Source organism: Bidens hawaiensis, unplaced genomic scaffold, assembly GCF_021521415.1.
Source record: "Bidens hawaiensis isolate Kalapana, Puna unplaced genomic scaffold, B.hawaiensis_p1.1 tig00016806_1, whole genome shotgun sequence".
Taxonomy (NCBI): domain Eukaryota; kingdom Viridiplantae; phylum Streptophyta; class Magnoliopsida; order Asterales; family Asteraceae; genus Bidens; species Bidens hawaiensis.
Genome location: NW_027492547.1, coordinates 491,945 through 506,307, shown reverse-complemented (window position 1 = coordinate 506,307; position 14,363 = coordinate 491,945). Strand labels below are relative to the sequence as shown.

At 36.1% G+C, this 14,363-nt stretch overlaps 1 protein-coding gene across 1 annotated transcript; it reads right to left on the bottom strand.

Annotated features, from left to right (window-relative positions):
- Positions 1–11,351: 11,351 nt before the first annotated feature.
- On the bottom strand, positions 11,352–12,548 carry LOC143552180 (peroxidase 7-like). Its single transcript, XM_077042453.1, has 3 exons — positions 12,290–12,548; positions 11,871–12,213; positions 11,352–11,755 (listed from the first exon to the last, which is right to left on the bottom strand). Exons 1-3 carry the CDS (start codon positions 12,533–12,535, stop codon positions 11,352–11,354), a joined length of 993 nt encoding a protein of 330 aa, XP_076898568.1. The 5' UTR covers positions 12,536–12,548.
- Between the last annotated feature and the right edge of the window lie 1,815 nt (positions 12,549–14,363).

Genomic DNA, 14,363 nt, shown 5'->3' with positions numbered 1-14,363 from the left:
TTATATTGTATTCAAATTAACTGGTAATTTACTCACTCAACATGTGTTGTTGACAAAATTATTTTTACTTTATACGCATATGGTGAAGACTTAGTGAAGAATTTTAATCAAGATCATTTGAGGTATAAGTTTGTTTTGTTGTATGTTATGGATTATGTACTTTGTACTTGAATTATTTGAATTATTTAATTGAATTAAATAGATATTGCCACTTTTAAATATTGCATGATAGTACCTTGAGAGCTGTGAGCAATCAGCTCACGGCCTGGCATTTCCCTCTTAGGTTGGGGTATGACAACGGATAAATGATATCTAATTTAAATATGTTTCATTTTTTACTGGTGAACGGGGTTTTTCGTTAAACTTATTGCAGCAGAATTATCAATAATTATGGGAGTAGTAAGAAACTTCAAACCATAATTCCGCAGATGTTGTTGGTTCCATAAAACATGTGAACAACTACTTGAGGCTGTCATGTATTCGGCTTCGACGGTGGAAGTAGAGACCGTTGTCTGCTTCTTACACCATTAGGAAACAAGCTGGTTTCCAAAGAATTGGCATCTTGCACTGGTAGACTTGAAGTTGATCTTACATCCTCCATAGTCAGAATTTGTATAAGTTGTTAGATTGATACTATTATCCTTGGGATACCATAACCCGATGTCAGGATTAACCCTTGAATAGTGTAAAAATACGCTTCGTATCCAACAGATGAGTCACTTGGTAACTCGATTGATACATGACACCTAAAACAATAGCAAACATGATATCAGGACGAAACACACTTAAGTACATTAAAAAACCGATCATAGCTCGATAAAGGGTCGACTCAACGGTTTCCTCCAATTCGTCCGGTGACAAATTGTGACCCACAGGAAGAGACATCAAGGGTCGACTCAACGGTTTCCTCCAATTCGTCCGGTGACAAATTGTGACCCACAGGAAGAGACATCAAGGGGAGTTTCGGTGACAAATCGTTCACATTCTTGGTCTGATGAAAGAAGATACCAAAATCAGACTAGTGAGCCTACAATCAAGAGTCCCTCGTTTGAAGTCACTGTCGATCAGACGGTCAACTAACATGCTATACCAAGCTCTCGGGGCTTTGTGAAGACCATATAGAGCCTTATGTACTCGATAAACACGCTCGGATAGTCAGGATCTTCAAAACCAAGAGGTAGCTTCACATACATTTCCTCTTGAATTTCCCCATTCAAGAACGCACTCTTAACGTCCATTTAATAGACTTTAAAGTTCTTGAAAGCTGTATAGGCTAAAAAGATACGTATAGCCTCCAGTCGAGAAACCAGAGCATATATCTTGGTGTAATCTATGCCTTTTTGTTGGTTAAAACCTTGGACGACTAATCGTGCCTTATTCCTCACGATTACCTGACGATCGTCCTTTTTATATTTAAATACCCATTTTTTCAAGATTGCCTTTTTCACCCGAGTCGGTTGATCAATGATATCCCAAATACCCAGTCGTACAAACTGTTGCAATTCCTCTTGCATTGCTTCTACCCAAGATGGTTCATGAAGTGTCATTGAAACACTTGTCAGTTCAATCTGAGATAGAAAGCATGTGTATTTGTTGATACTCATGATCCCTGGTGCATGCATATCAGCGTACACACACAATACATTATCATCACATACATTAGCAACCAGACGTCTCGTACGAACCCCCTCATTAACATCACCAATAATCTTGTCCTGAGGATGATAAGAATGAATCCAAAGTGTCGGATTTTCATAAACTTCAACATGTTCTTGCAAGTTGGTGACATTTTCTTCAGCCTATTCAGCATTTAAAGGTTGGGAAGATTCTTCAATATGTATCTCAGAAACATCATGAGATTCAACAAATGGTGTGGAGGAAGAAACTTTAAAGTCTGCTTCGTCAGAAGATATAGAAACACCATCCGATGTTTCAGGTTGATTAGGTGCAACAGAATTTTCATAAATAGAAGATCTCGGCTTATATAAGATCTCTTCTACAAGATAAGAATGAATCATCTCTTCATGTTCAACATCAACAGAGGGAGTGAAAGAATCGAAAAGGCTTTCATAATCGAACGTCTAATCAGGTCCCTTGCCGGCAGGTGGTATGGTGTGCCTTTGACAATCAACATGGTAGCACTTTTCAACACACCAAGAAGAGAAGTTGAATACCCTTTTCTTAGGCGACGCATACCTAAGAAAGAATCATCCAATCGCTTTCTCTTCAAATTTATGCGCTTCTTTCTTCAACGTTGTGCAAGGAAACCCAAAAGGCTCAAGAAATTGAAGGTTCGACTTACGTTTATTAAGAAACTCATAGCTAGTTTTCTTGAGCTTCTTAACCGTGAGAACTCAATTCAATGTATAACGTGCAGTATTCACAACCTCGTTCCAAAATTGAACGGGAAGCTTTGAATCCTCCAACATTGTTCTAGCCGCCTCAATTAAAGTCTGATTCTTCCTTTCAACAACACCGTTCTGTTATGGCACGTAAGGGGCACTATATTCGTGATGAATACCCCTTTGCAGATAGAAAAATTTCATTATGCTATTCTTGAATTTCATGCCATTATCACTTTGGATACGTCTCACTTTCAGATTGTAAAGTGATTTGATCTTGGTGATCAAATTTTTCACGAGAGCGGGCATTTGATCCTTTGTGCTCATAAATAACACCCACGAGAATCGAGAATAGTCGACGGTAATAACTAAGCAATAAAGATCTCCAACTATACTCGCTCTATTCACAGGATCGAACAAATCCATGTGAAGGCGTTCTAGAGGAGTATCGATAGAGTTGATCATCTTTAATGGATGTGACTTCTTCTTTTGTTTGCATTTATTGCACACATCACAGTGATTGGTTATCTTCAATTTTTCCAATGCAACATCATCCCCAAAATCATTTGTTGTCAAATGATTCATCTTTCGAAGGATATGACTCATTCTTTTATGCTAAAGGATCGTATCTTTCTCTGTTGCTTTAGAGACAAAGCACGTTGTTTTCTATGAGGAAGTCGCTTTTGATGTCATGTCGAGCACATAAATATCATTTGATCGAGGTGATTGCATGACAACCATGTCCTCGGGAATAACAAATCCTGATTTGAGAATTACACACTCCTTATCAGTGAACAAAGCTGTAAACTGTTTATCACAAATCTGTGACCCACTCAATAGATTGTGATCAACCTTGTCACAATAATTAACCTTCTCAAATTAATTTGACCATTCAATACTCCACCTTCCTTTGTAATCAAACCTCCTTGATTACCCACAAACGCCATATAGCCCTCTTGGATATCTTTTACATTGGAAAGGAGATTAAGATTGCTGGTAATATGCCAAGAACATCCGCCATCCACGATCCAGTTGTCTCCTTAAATAGTCTTATATGAACTCTGCACAATAAAGTAAGTGATTAGTTCAAAAAGGCAGTCCAGGCCTTAGTCTTGGGCTCTAGTTTTGTTTCCTTTCGGCATAATTCAATCTTAGGTTTCCTCATTGGAAGAACATCAACAGGAATCTTGATTTCACTTGAAGTTTGTTTCAAGTTCCGCTGGTGTAATTGATGAACACGAGTATAAGTCAAGGGCTCTTTTGACTTTCATTTGAAATAATAATCATGAATCACACTAGTGTTTTCTTCTCCTAAATAGGTTTAACAAGCTCAACCTTTTTGTTTGATACATTAGACACTTGAAAATTAACCATCACAACCTTCCTAGGGTTAACCTCATTAAACACTATATGAGTGTCATCAACCTTGACTTGAGTAGGTTGTCTTTTCAAGATGCTTTTAATCATAGAAACTTGTTCCTTTGATTTCCCATTAATCTTTACCCTAGACTCACACTTTTTAGAAACATGGCCATATTCACCACATAAGAAACAAGTTCTCTTATTCACAAACATTTGTGGTGAATCAGTAGATACGTGTAACTCATCAGGTTGAAAATTCACAACCTTTACTTTAAGAATTTATGTCATGTTTGCATATTTATTTTTGTAAAAATCAAGGTTAGAACATTCAGAAAAACTTTTTAATGAATCTAAACCTGATAATTTCACAAACTTGATCGGTTTTAGCAAATTTGACTTTTCTTTCACTTGAGAGTTGTTAATCAAAGCTTTGTCAAACTCAGTCAAGCTTTATGTCTCATTCTTAAACACACTCTCAATCAATCCAGGCTTAATCAAACTTAAAGGGATATCTTTGTCATCAAATACCTTTCAGTTTGTAAGCGTGGCCACTCTTTTCTTTATCCCAGTTAGTCGGATAAATAAACTTCATTAAATCCGCATCAGAAATACTAGGTTATTCTGAGGATACAATACTCTTAGAATCACATGGTTCACAAAGAATATGATTACCAATAGGTATATTCTTATCTTTGTGAACCACATGAGGTTCAAACACATCTTCATCGAAAACCCCATGGTCAGTTTCAATATGAATTGAGGTTTTGGAGTTGACCTTGGTTCAACCGGTTTAACTTTCTCCTCATGAATTACCTTATCCACAGTCACAGGTGGATCAATAGTCAAGGACCATCATTATCAATCATTTTTATGTTTCATGTGTCTGGATACCGGTATAATCATTATGAAATGGAGGAGATATTTCAATATTACCTAAACCAGCTTACCAGTATTCTGATAAGTGTTATTAACCTCAATTATTTCATTTAACAAGAAAGAGGAATTCCTAAATTTTCCTAACTTGTTCTTCAACTCCATAACCTCATTTTCAAGTTCGATGATCTTAGTTCTTAGTTTCAAAATTTCTTGAAATTGGCCATCAATGATTGTTTGTTTAACCAACATCTCAGCTTTCAAGTCATGATTACTAATCGACAATGCCTCAATTTTATCTTTTGATTTTTGGTCAATTTCAAACACTTGTTGATAGTTATCACGAATGATAGTGAGATCACACATTAGTTGATCATCGTGGTGACGAAATGATTCAAGTTTTGACTTGTATTCACCACAATGACAACATTCTATTTCAATAACAACAGATGAAATACCTTTATCAGACTCAACAGAAAAATGTTAAAACATATTCTATAATAATATTATAATGTGAGTTGAAAATGTAAACAATTTAATTAGTAATACAAGTTACATATAGATTTATAATCAATAAAATCTAATTTAATATTACATATACATTTATATATTAAACGAAAATTCGTCTTGACAGTTAAGAGGTGATTGGTTCGTTTAGATATGTGAAAACTATTTTTAGTTTATTTATTTTTTAAATATAAAACATTATATTAGGTTAAATTGGAAAAAAATATATTTAATTTTATAAGTAAGGGTTTTTTGTGTGTGTGTATACATATATAGCAAGGTTATAATAAGAAGTAGATTTTTCCTATGAAGTGTAGGAAGTGTGTTTTCACCATTAAATCTAATAAAACATACTACACAATAAACACACTGCAATTAAAATAAAACACACCGCACAATAAACACATTTTCCATATCTACTTATTTTTTAGGAGTTTTCTATCTAACTAAAATAAATTAAAAAAACATAAAAACTAGACTTGGGTGATTCGAACCCGCACCCCAGGTCGGTTCAAAGGCTTAACACAATTGCACCAGCCAATAGGGGTGCGCAAGAAACCGAAAAGAACCCATCCTAAGCCGAAAAACTGAAAAATCCAAACCAAAAAAAACTGAAACAAAAAAAATCGACAGTTTGGTTTTATGTTTTTGTAAAAATGGAACTTACGGTTCGGTTTTGGTGTTGCATGAAATAAGAACCGAATTTCTAAATTTTTATATTTTTATTTAGAGTTAATGGCCATTTTCGTCTCTGTGATTTGCGACTTTCGCCACTTCAGTCTGAAGTTTGATTTTTTGTCAATATAGTCCTAGTAGTTTTCATTTTTAGCCTGTTATATCCTCTCGTCTAGCGGCATCCAAGTATGCCGTTAGTTCTTTATCACCTGAGGGCTAAAATGTCTTTTTAGACATTACCTCAGGGTCATAATAGTCTTTTTAGATATTACAATTAACTCTATATTAACTGAATACACAAGAACGAAGATACGATATTTACATACAACCAGCGATTAAGTGAAGAACAAGGGAAAAAGAACCAGCAATTAAGTGTGATTAACTAAACAACAACATGGAAATGTAGGATACCAGAGTTCCTGGTGTTGATTTTGATCCAAACGTTGAATACGGTATGTATTAACCCCTTAACACTAACCCTAACTATTATCTATTAATCAAAGAAACCATTGAATTCCAGACCATTTTACGCTTCAATTAGTTAATTTTGTACAATTCGGTTTCAATGGATTTTCCAGACCATTTTATGATTAAATTCCACAATGGGGGAGAGTTTGAGAAATCTCTAGAAACTACATACAAGGGGGGCTTGGTTACTTTTGTTGATAGCGTGAATTCTGATATGTTTTCAGTGATTATTGTGAATGATATGGTACAGCAATTAGGCTACAATGAAGAGGAAGTTCTTAAAGACCAGAAAATTCTATTTTAGAATTCCCGTAGGGGACTTAGATTCAGGTTTAAGACCCTTGTCCAATGATACTGATGCTCTTAGCCTCATAGGATATATTAGTGTGCACAAGGTAATTGAGAGGTATGTGGAACATTCACACATTGTATCAAAGGTAAAAGAGGCTTAAATGTTAAGTTGTTTTAATGTGGAAAGAGATGATGAATCAGAATCTGATGAACCTATAGAGGATGATGTAGTTGAATTAGATGACATAGATTTACATAATGTTAGGGTACCTGAATCTGATGCAGATGTAGAGGGGTTTGATAGTGATAGTGAGACAGAAGGTTCTGATTATGATTCAGACTTCATTATTAATGAAAATTGTATGGATGACCCAAATCAGGATATGAAATTATTTAGAACAGTTGTGAATGATATATCTGATGAAGGTGAAGATGTTGAAGATAAAGGAGATGACTTAGATGATTTAGATCTACATGATATTGAGTCTTAGCGATCCTAATAATGACAATATATTGCAAAGAGCTATTAGGATGAACAAGAAAAAAAGTGAGAAAATCACACCCAAAAGAAACTGATGAAGAATATTTCCCTTTTTACTTGGGTCAAACTTTTGGTGGTAAAAATGAGATAAAGCAAATGGTGAAAACTCATGCAATTCATTCAAGGAGACAACTTCATGTTGTGAAGAATGACAAGATTAGGTATCGTGTAGTGTGCTTGGGGAGAAACTTAAATATGGGTAGTTGTGAAAATAATGATAACAAGACAAATGAGGTGGAAGAGAATCCCATTCCAAGGAGGAAAAGAAAATGTAAAAACAATTGTGGGGCCCAAAAGGGTAGTTCCAGCCATAAATCCAAACATAAAAGTAATAAGATTCCTCCTCTCACTTGCCCATGGGTCCTACATGTGTCTTTTGATGGGGCTGAAAGAACATGGTGTGTGACAACATTAGATACTGAGTATCAATGTTTACAAACTAGAACTATTGGTTTATGCACAGTTGGGTGGTTGGCAAAGGAACTGGAGGAAGATCTTGGAGACAACCCAAATGAAAGTATGAGGAAATTGCAAAAAAATATTTAAAGGAAGTTGCAAGTTCAAGTCACCCCAAACCAGATTTACAAGGCTAAAAGAGTTGCTAAAAAGAATGTTGTGCCTGATTTTATTGGTCGGTGTGATATTCTTAGAGAATACTGTCAAGAGGTGGTTAGATGCAATCCAGGTATAAATTTTTAAGTTTTGCAAAAACTATTTACTTATGTATCTTTAAACTGTTTACTTGTGCTAGGTACAACTATCAAGATTGATGTTGAAAGGGAATGTAATCTTAGCAGCCCAACTAGACAGTTTAAGAGGATTTATGTATGTTTGCTCCATTGAGGTAAGGTTTTAAATTATGTGGGAGAGAATTATTGGGGCTAGATGGTTGATTCATGAAGGGGATATACCCAGGCCATATCTTAACTGTTGTTGGAGTTGATAGCAACAATGATATTTACCATATTGCATATGCAATAGTTGAATCAGAAAATAGTAGTTCATGGACATGGTTTTTGGAGATTTTAGCTGATGATCTAGATTTGACATCTAACTCTAATTTCACTTTTATTTAACACTTGATTATGTTTTATATCAAATTACTTACAAATATTGTTGTTTTAAGATTAAGGCTTAATACCTTCAATACAAGAAGTTTTCCCAAATGTTGAACATAGATATTGTGCGAGACATATTAAAGAAAATATGAAACAAAAGTGGAAGGGTCAAGCTTCAAAGAATCTGTTCTAGAAGTGTGTATATGCAACAACTCCTCATACATTTAATAAAGCAATGAAGCAGGTGTTTACAGAATATAAGGAGCTATATGATTGGTTGAAGGAAATTCCACCAAGGCATTGGTCGCTATCACATTTTACTGGTATTTTTTATGTTATTAATTACATTCTTGTTAATTACATTACTGTTAATTACATCCTTGTCAATTGAATTACTTATGTTTATTACAATAGGTAGGGCACTAAGTGATTTACAATTAAACAACATGTGTGAGGTGTTCAATAGGCAGTTGACACATGGAAGGGACCTGCCTATCATTAGCTGCCTAGAGTACATTAAGGAATACCTAATGAAAAGAATTATGAAAGTGCATATGAAAATAGCAAAATGTAAAGGGCCATTAACACCCAATGTTACAGTTTCATTTAAAAAAATCAAGAAGGATGCCACTAAGTGTAATGTCATTTGGAATGGTGCTACAAAGTATCAAGTTAGTGGTCCAAATCAAGAGCAATATGTGTGACAGTTGACCAAAGGTCTTGCACATGCAGAATGTGGGACTTGACTGTGATTCCATGTAAGCATGCAGTGGCCTGTATTTTTGATATGGGTGAACATGGATTGGATGATAGTGTGCCAGAGAAATGGGATGACAAAGTGTATTGGTTAGAGACATGGAAGAATGTTTATACACACACCATAGATTCAATCAATGGCCAAGAAGAATGGGCACCATCCCCTTGGCCCACTACATTGACTGCTCCTAAGCACAATGTGCAGATTGGAGACCAAAAAAGAATAGAAGAAAATCTGCTATGGAAATTGAAGAACTGAGTCAAAAGGTTGGTAAAGCCAAGAAATTGCCAATGAAGGGTCATACAGTTACGTGTGATAATTGCAAGCAACCATGACACAACAAGAGAACTTGTAAGAAGAGGCAAACAGGAGAAGCAGGAGGTTCGGGAACACAAGTTGATGCAACTGATGCAGCAGGCAGTTCAGAGGTTTAAAGTGTGTTATTAGGTTGTTAAACTGCTTTAGGTATTGTAATATTTTGGTACTGTGTTTATTTATGTTAAAACTTGTAATCGTTTGGTACTTTTTACTTTATGTTTCTCCTTGATTATTGTTAAAGGGCATTTTGGTAATCTGTATTAGTAGAAGCCATAAATATGTTTTTGCTCTGTTTGTTTATCTTTTGGGGATTATATGTAAAGAGAATGTTTTTTGATCTGCAAAAAGGCTATAAAGGGCAATTTGGTCTGCATAAAGGCCATAAAGGGCATTTTGGTCTATCTGTTTATCTTTTGTTAATTTGCATAAATATGTTTTTGATTTGTTTGTCTATTTTTTTTTCCTGTTTGTTTGATCTGAACAAGCAGGCTGATAAAAGGCATTTTGGTAATTTGCATAATTTTGGAACTCTACATACTGATATGTTTTGGTCTATTTGCAAATTACCTGCTTTGGTACTCTGCATACTAATATGCATACTGCATAATTAACTGATATGAATTTCATATGTTTAACAAGATGGTAACAACTTAACATACAAAAACAATATAATCTGTTAATCATACAAAAGTCATTTGAACTTAACATACAAAAGCAATATAAGCTGTTAATATGTTAATATACAACTGCAATGGCTAGTGGTATATTGACCTTACAAAAGTCAACTGCAATGGCTAGCGGCATAATCTGTTAATCTTTAATTTCATATGTTTTTATATTTGGATAATTTTGACTTTTACAAAAGTCAACTTCAATGGCTAGTGGTATAATCTATTAATCTTTTATTTTGTATGTTTTTGTATTTGGTTAATTTTGACTTTTACAAAAGTCAACTGCAGTGGTACCATGACCATACAACAATTGATTTGTCAAACATTTTACACAAAAACAACCAATTAACTTGTCAAACATTTTACAAAACACTTAATCAAACATTGAGTTGTTAATCTAATCATATGTTCAAACAAAGACCATACATTTTCATATCATAGAATTAGTACTACAAAAGACAATACATTGGTACCATGACCTTACAACAAAGAGACAATTTCAACATTTAGTGGAAATATACATAAAGAAAAAAACAACCAAAACAAAAGTCAATGCAAACTTCATTCTTTTGGTCTTCAATTCCATTTTAGCACATGTTTGACATATTGGAGGATCCACCCAAACAACAAAGCCACAACTCATTGGCTGCAATTAACAAAAATTAGGGCAAAAATTAGGGGGGAAAACCCAATTTAATACAATACAATTGTATAACTTACCTGTTTGCTGCAGCAATAGAACCGTCTTCCGGGGTTACTCTCCGTATATGAGGTACGAATCACAGTAGGCCAACCACATGAGCAGAAACCATGGTTGATGATCTAGAGTTTTGATGAACAAATTGGTTGATGATCTAGGGCTTCGTTCTGCTTTTGGTATTATAGGGAAAAGAAAATTGATTTAAATTAAACATAATCCAAAACTAGAAAAGACAAAGACACTAATACCCTTAAACTAACGGCATACTTGGATGCCATTAGACGGGAGGATATAAAGGGGTAAAAATGAAAACTATTAGGACTAAATTGACAAAAAAAAAATCAAACTTTGAACTGAAGTGGCGAAAGTCGCAAACCACATGGACGAAAATGACCATTAACTCTTTTATTTATTATTTTAATTAATTAATAAGACTTTAATAAAAAAACAAAAAAAACATAATCTAGCCAATAGCTTATCATTATTGAGTCAAAATGACATCTATAAAGTTTTGTCTTTCTATTTTAAATAATTATTCACTTTATATTATTTTCAATAATTATTCACGTTCATATACTTAATGTCATTAGTAAAATATATTAAAAACTATAAAAATTTCACTTACCAATTAAGGAGTTATTAGATATTAAAATAGATTTAATTAAATTTCATTACGAAGAAATCTAAAAGAAAAAACGCGAATAATCAAAATAATTAAAAACTTCATATCAAACAAAGATCCTCTCATATCTTCACGTTAAATGCATGTTGGTGTTGTTACAAGAATGTCAATAATTCACACGATTGCAGTTGGTGCGTATTTCACCGTTATCTTGAGACTTGATATCAAGAATATTCGCAAGCTTCACCATGGGAACACTAAACTGGTTGGAGAAGAGTGAGGATTGGTAAGACAGCGCGTCTGCGATTGGTTTAGTCCTTGAATCGGAGTAGAGCAATTGGTCGGTCGACAAGAGCCCCATCTTTTTCTTAAGATTACGGTAATATTGTACAACAAATGTTTTCGGGGTTATGGCATCAAGATACACATTTTCTGACGCCCATCTACACTTTCTCCTCAAGTAGTTTAAGTATAGAGGATTGATAGATGGATCGGGTTTCTTTGTTCCTTTGTAGTCATACAATCGATATTGCACCGACTCACATGTACTCCTTCCTATCGTGTGCGCACCTAGAAATTAAAATTTTTCTATGTTAATTATGATTAAGCATTAACCGATAATTTGTTATAACAGAAAAGAAATACCCTAAACCTTAGACCTCGGATATAATATAATATATAATACCTGAGAGGACAACCAAGTAAAGAACATTCAAACCCTTGGACTGAAAGAACTCAATAAGTTGGGTAACACTTTCACGGCCCATGGGGACGCTAGCAGCTTCCTTCGCCAAGGAAACGCGGCCATCTTTCCTTCCAAACGGTATTGACCAAAAGGGTCCACCAGCTAAAAGTGTGGCATCTCTAGCTGCGGTGGTCAATATGTCAGCACACGAGACTGTTTTAGGGCATTTCTTCTCAAGCTCCGCCTTGATATCATGGATCACTTGGAACCCTCTTAATGACTTGCTTACATTAGCGGACCTTTCACTCCCACTATGGTCTAAAAGTATGGAACCATCACATCCCTACAAAAACAAATTAACACAATTAATATATACATGCAAACAAGAAGCCGGCATATATATAGGATGGATTACATACCCTAACGGCACAATCGTGAAAATGTAATCTGATGAGACTAGGCGCAATAGTCGGGTCCTTTTTAACCCATTCCTTGACTTTCCGGTAGATGATCCCTTCGACGTCTTTACAACTTTTATGATATAAAGAGTAGGAAAGATCCTCCTCAAACGATGAAGCAGAATCTAACAAGTTGGGTACTTTGAGAGAATCTAGTAACCCTGGATCCTTTGAGGCCGAAACCAACATGAAAAACAAGATCAACATGAGTGAGATGATAGTGATGGTTGTCGAAGCATGAAATGAATCTGACCTGATCCATGACGATGTTTCCACGGATTTTCGAGATGAACGAGCCACATCTTGATCTTCTTCTCCGGTTGCTTGAGACCTGCAATGGTTTTTCGGGGGTGTGGAGGTGACTGCTAAGAGATCTAAAAGATCTCTTGTTTACAGACACAAAAAAGTGGTGGTGGCTCTTATTGAGCATCACCCCTTAATAAGGAGGTGGAGACCTCCTTATATAGAGAGCCTCATGGCCACCATCATGGTACCCTAATGGGCCTAGCCCAGTTAGGGTTACCTCCACAAAACCCCCTCAGCCCAATAACATTGTATTAGTCCATGTAATAAAATAAGCCAAACATAACAGATTTAGGGTCGTAAAACCGGGTTTAGTACCATACCCCTACAAGCCCCCCATGTCCAGCGTTGCTCCTGGGCGCGCAAGCATCTAGGTGGAGCGCTGGACTTTATGAGGTGTGTTAGGTCATGGGGCGGTTTTTTCCCTTTTCTTTGGCCTTGTCTTTATTGTCTTTGAGTTTTGGGAGGTTTTCCTCATGATGGTGACATGTTGCGGTCCTTATGATAATGATGGTGCCCTGTCATAAATAAGATATTGCACGCATCATAGTGGCGCGAGGCCTGATAAAAGATGGAGCGCGCATCTCGATAATAATGTAACATAACTTGCGCGCGAGGCAGCTTACGAGTTATGAGAATAATAAAGCCTGCGCGTAAGGCGACTTACGAGCTATAAGAATAATAAAGCTTGCGCGCGAGGCGACTTATGAACTGTAATAATAATGAAGCTGGCGCGAGTTGCGGCTTACGAGCTATAATAATAATAAAGCTTGCGCGTGAGGCGACTTATGAGCTGTAAGAAACACAAAGCTTGCGCGTGAGGCGACTTACGAGCTATAAGAATAATGAAGCTTGCGCGTGAGGCGACTTACGAGCTATAATAATAATGGAGCTTGCGCGAGTTGCGGCTTACGAGCTATGATAATAATGAAGCTTGCGCGTGAGGCGACTTACGTGCTATAATAATAATTGAGCTTGCGCGAGTTGCGGCTTACGAGCTATAAGAATAATAAAGCTTGCGCGTAAGGCGACTTACGAGCTATAAGAATAATAAAAACTGCGCGCGAGGCGACTTACGAGGTATAAGAATAATAAAGCGTGCGCGCGAGGCGACTTATGAGCTGTAATAATAATGAAGCTGGCGCGAGTTGCGGCTTACGAGCTATAATAATAATGAAGCTTGCACGCGAGGCGACTTATGAGCTGTAAGAAACATAAAGCTTGCGCGTGAGGCGACTTACGAGCTATAAGAATAATGAAGCTTGCGCGTGAGGCGACTTACGAGCTATAATAATAATGGAGCTTGCGCGAGTTGCGGCTTACGAGCTATGATAATAATGAAGCTTGCGCGTGAGGCGACTTACGAGCTATAATAATAATGGATCTTGCGCGAGTTGCGGCTTACGAGCTATGATAATAATGAAGCTTGCGCGTGAGGCGACTTACGAGCTATAATAATAATTGAGCTTGCGCGAGTTGCGGCTTACGAACTATAAGAATAATAAAGCTTGCGCGTAAGGCGACTTACGAGCTATAAGAATAATAAAAACTGCGTGCGAGGCGACTTACGAGTTATAAGAATAATAAAGCTTGCGTGCGAGGCGACTTATGAGCTGTAATAATAATGAAGTTGGCGTGAGTTGCGGCTTACGAGCTATAATAATAATGAAGCTTGCGCGCGAGGCGACTTATGAGCTGTAAGAAACATAAAGCTTGCGCGTGAGGCGACTTA

Excerpts from the sequence above, each read along its gene's own strand:
- LOC143552180 (XM_077042453.1), bottom strand. The coding sequence starts at position 12,535 with ATGTTGATCTTGTTTTTCATGTTGGTTTCGGCCTCAAAGGATCCAGGG. Across the intron at positions 12,214-12,289 it reads TTCACGATTGTGCCGTTAGG|GGATGTGATGGTTCCATACT; the intron begins GTATGTAATCCA and ends TTGTTTTTGTAG. Across the intron at positions 11,756-11,870 it reads TTACTTGGTTGTCCTCTCAG|GTGCGCACACGATAGGAAGG; the intron begins GTATTATATATT and ends TTTAATTTCTAG.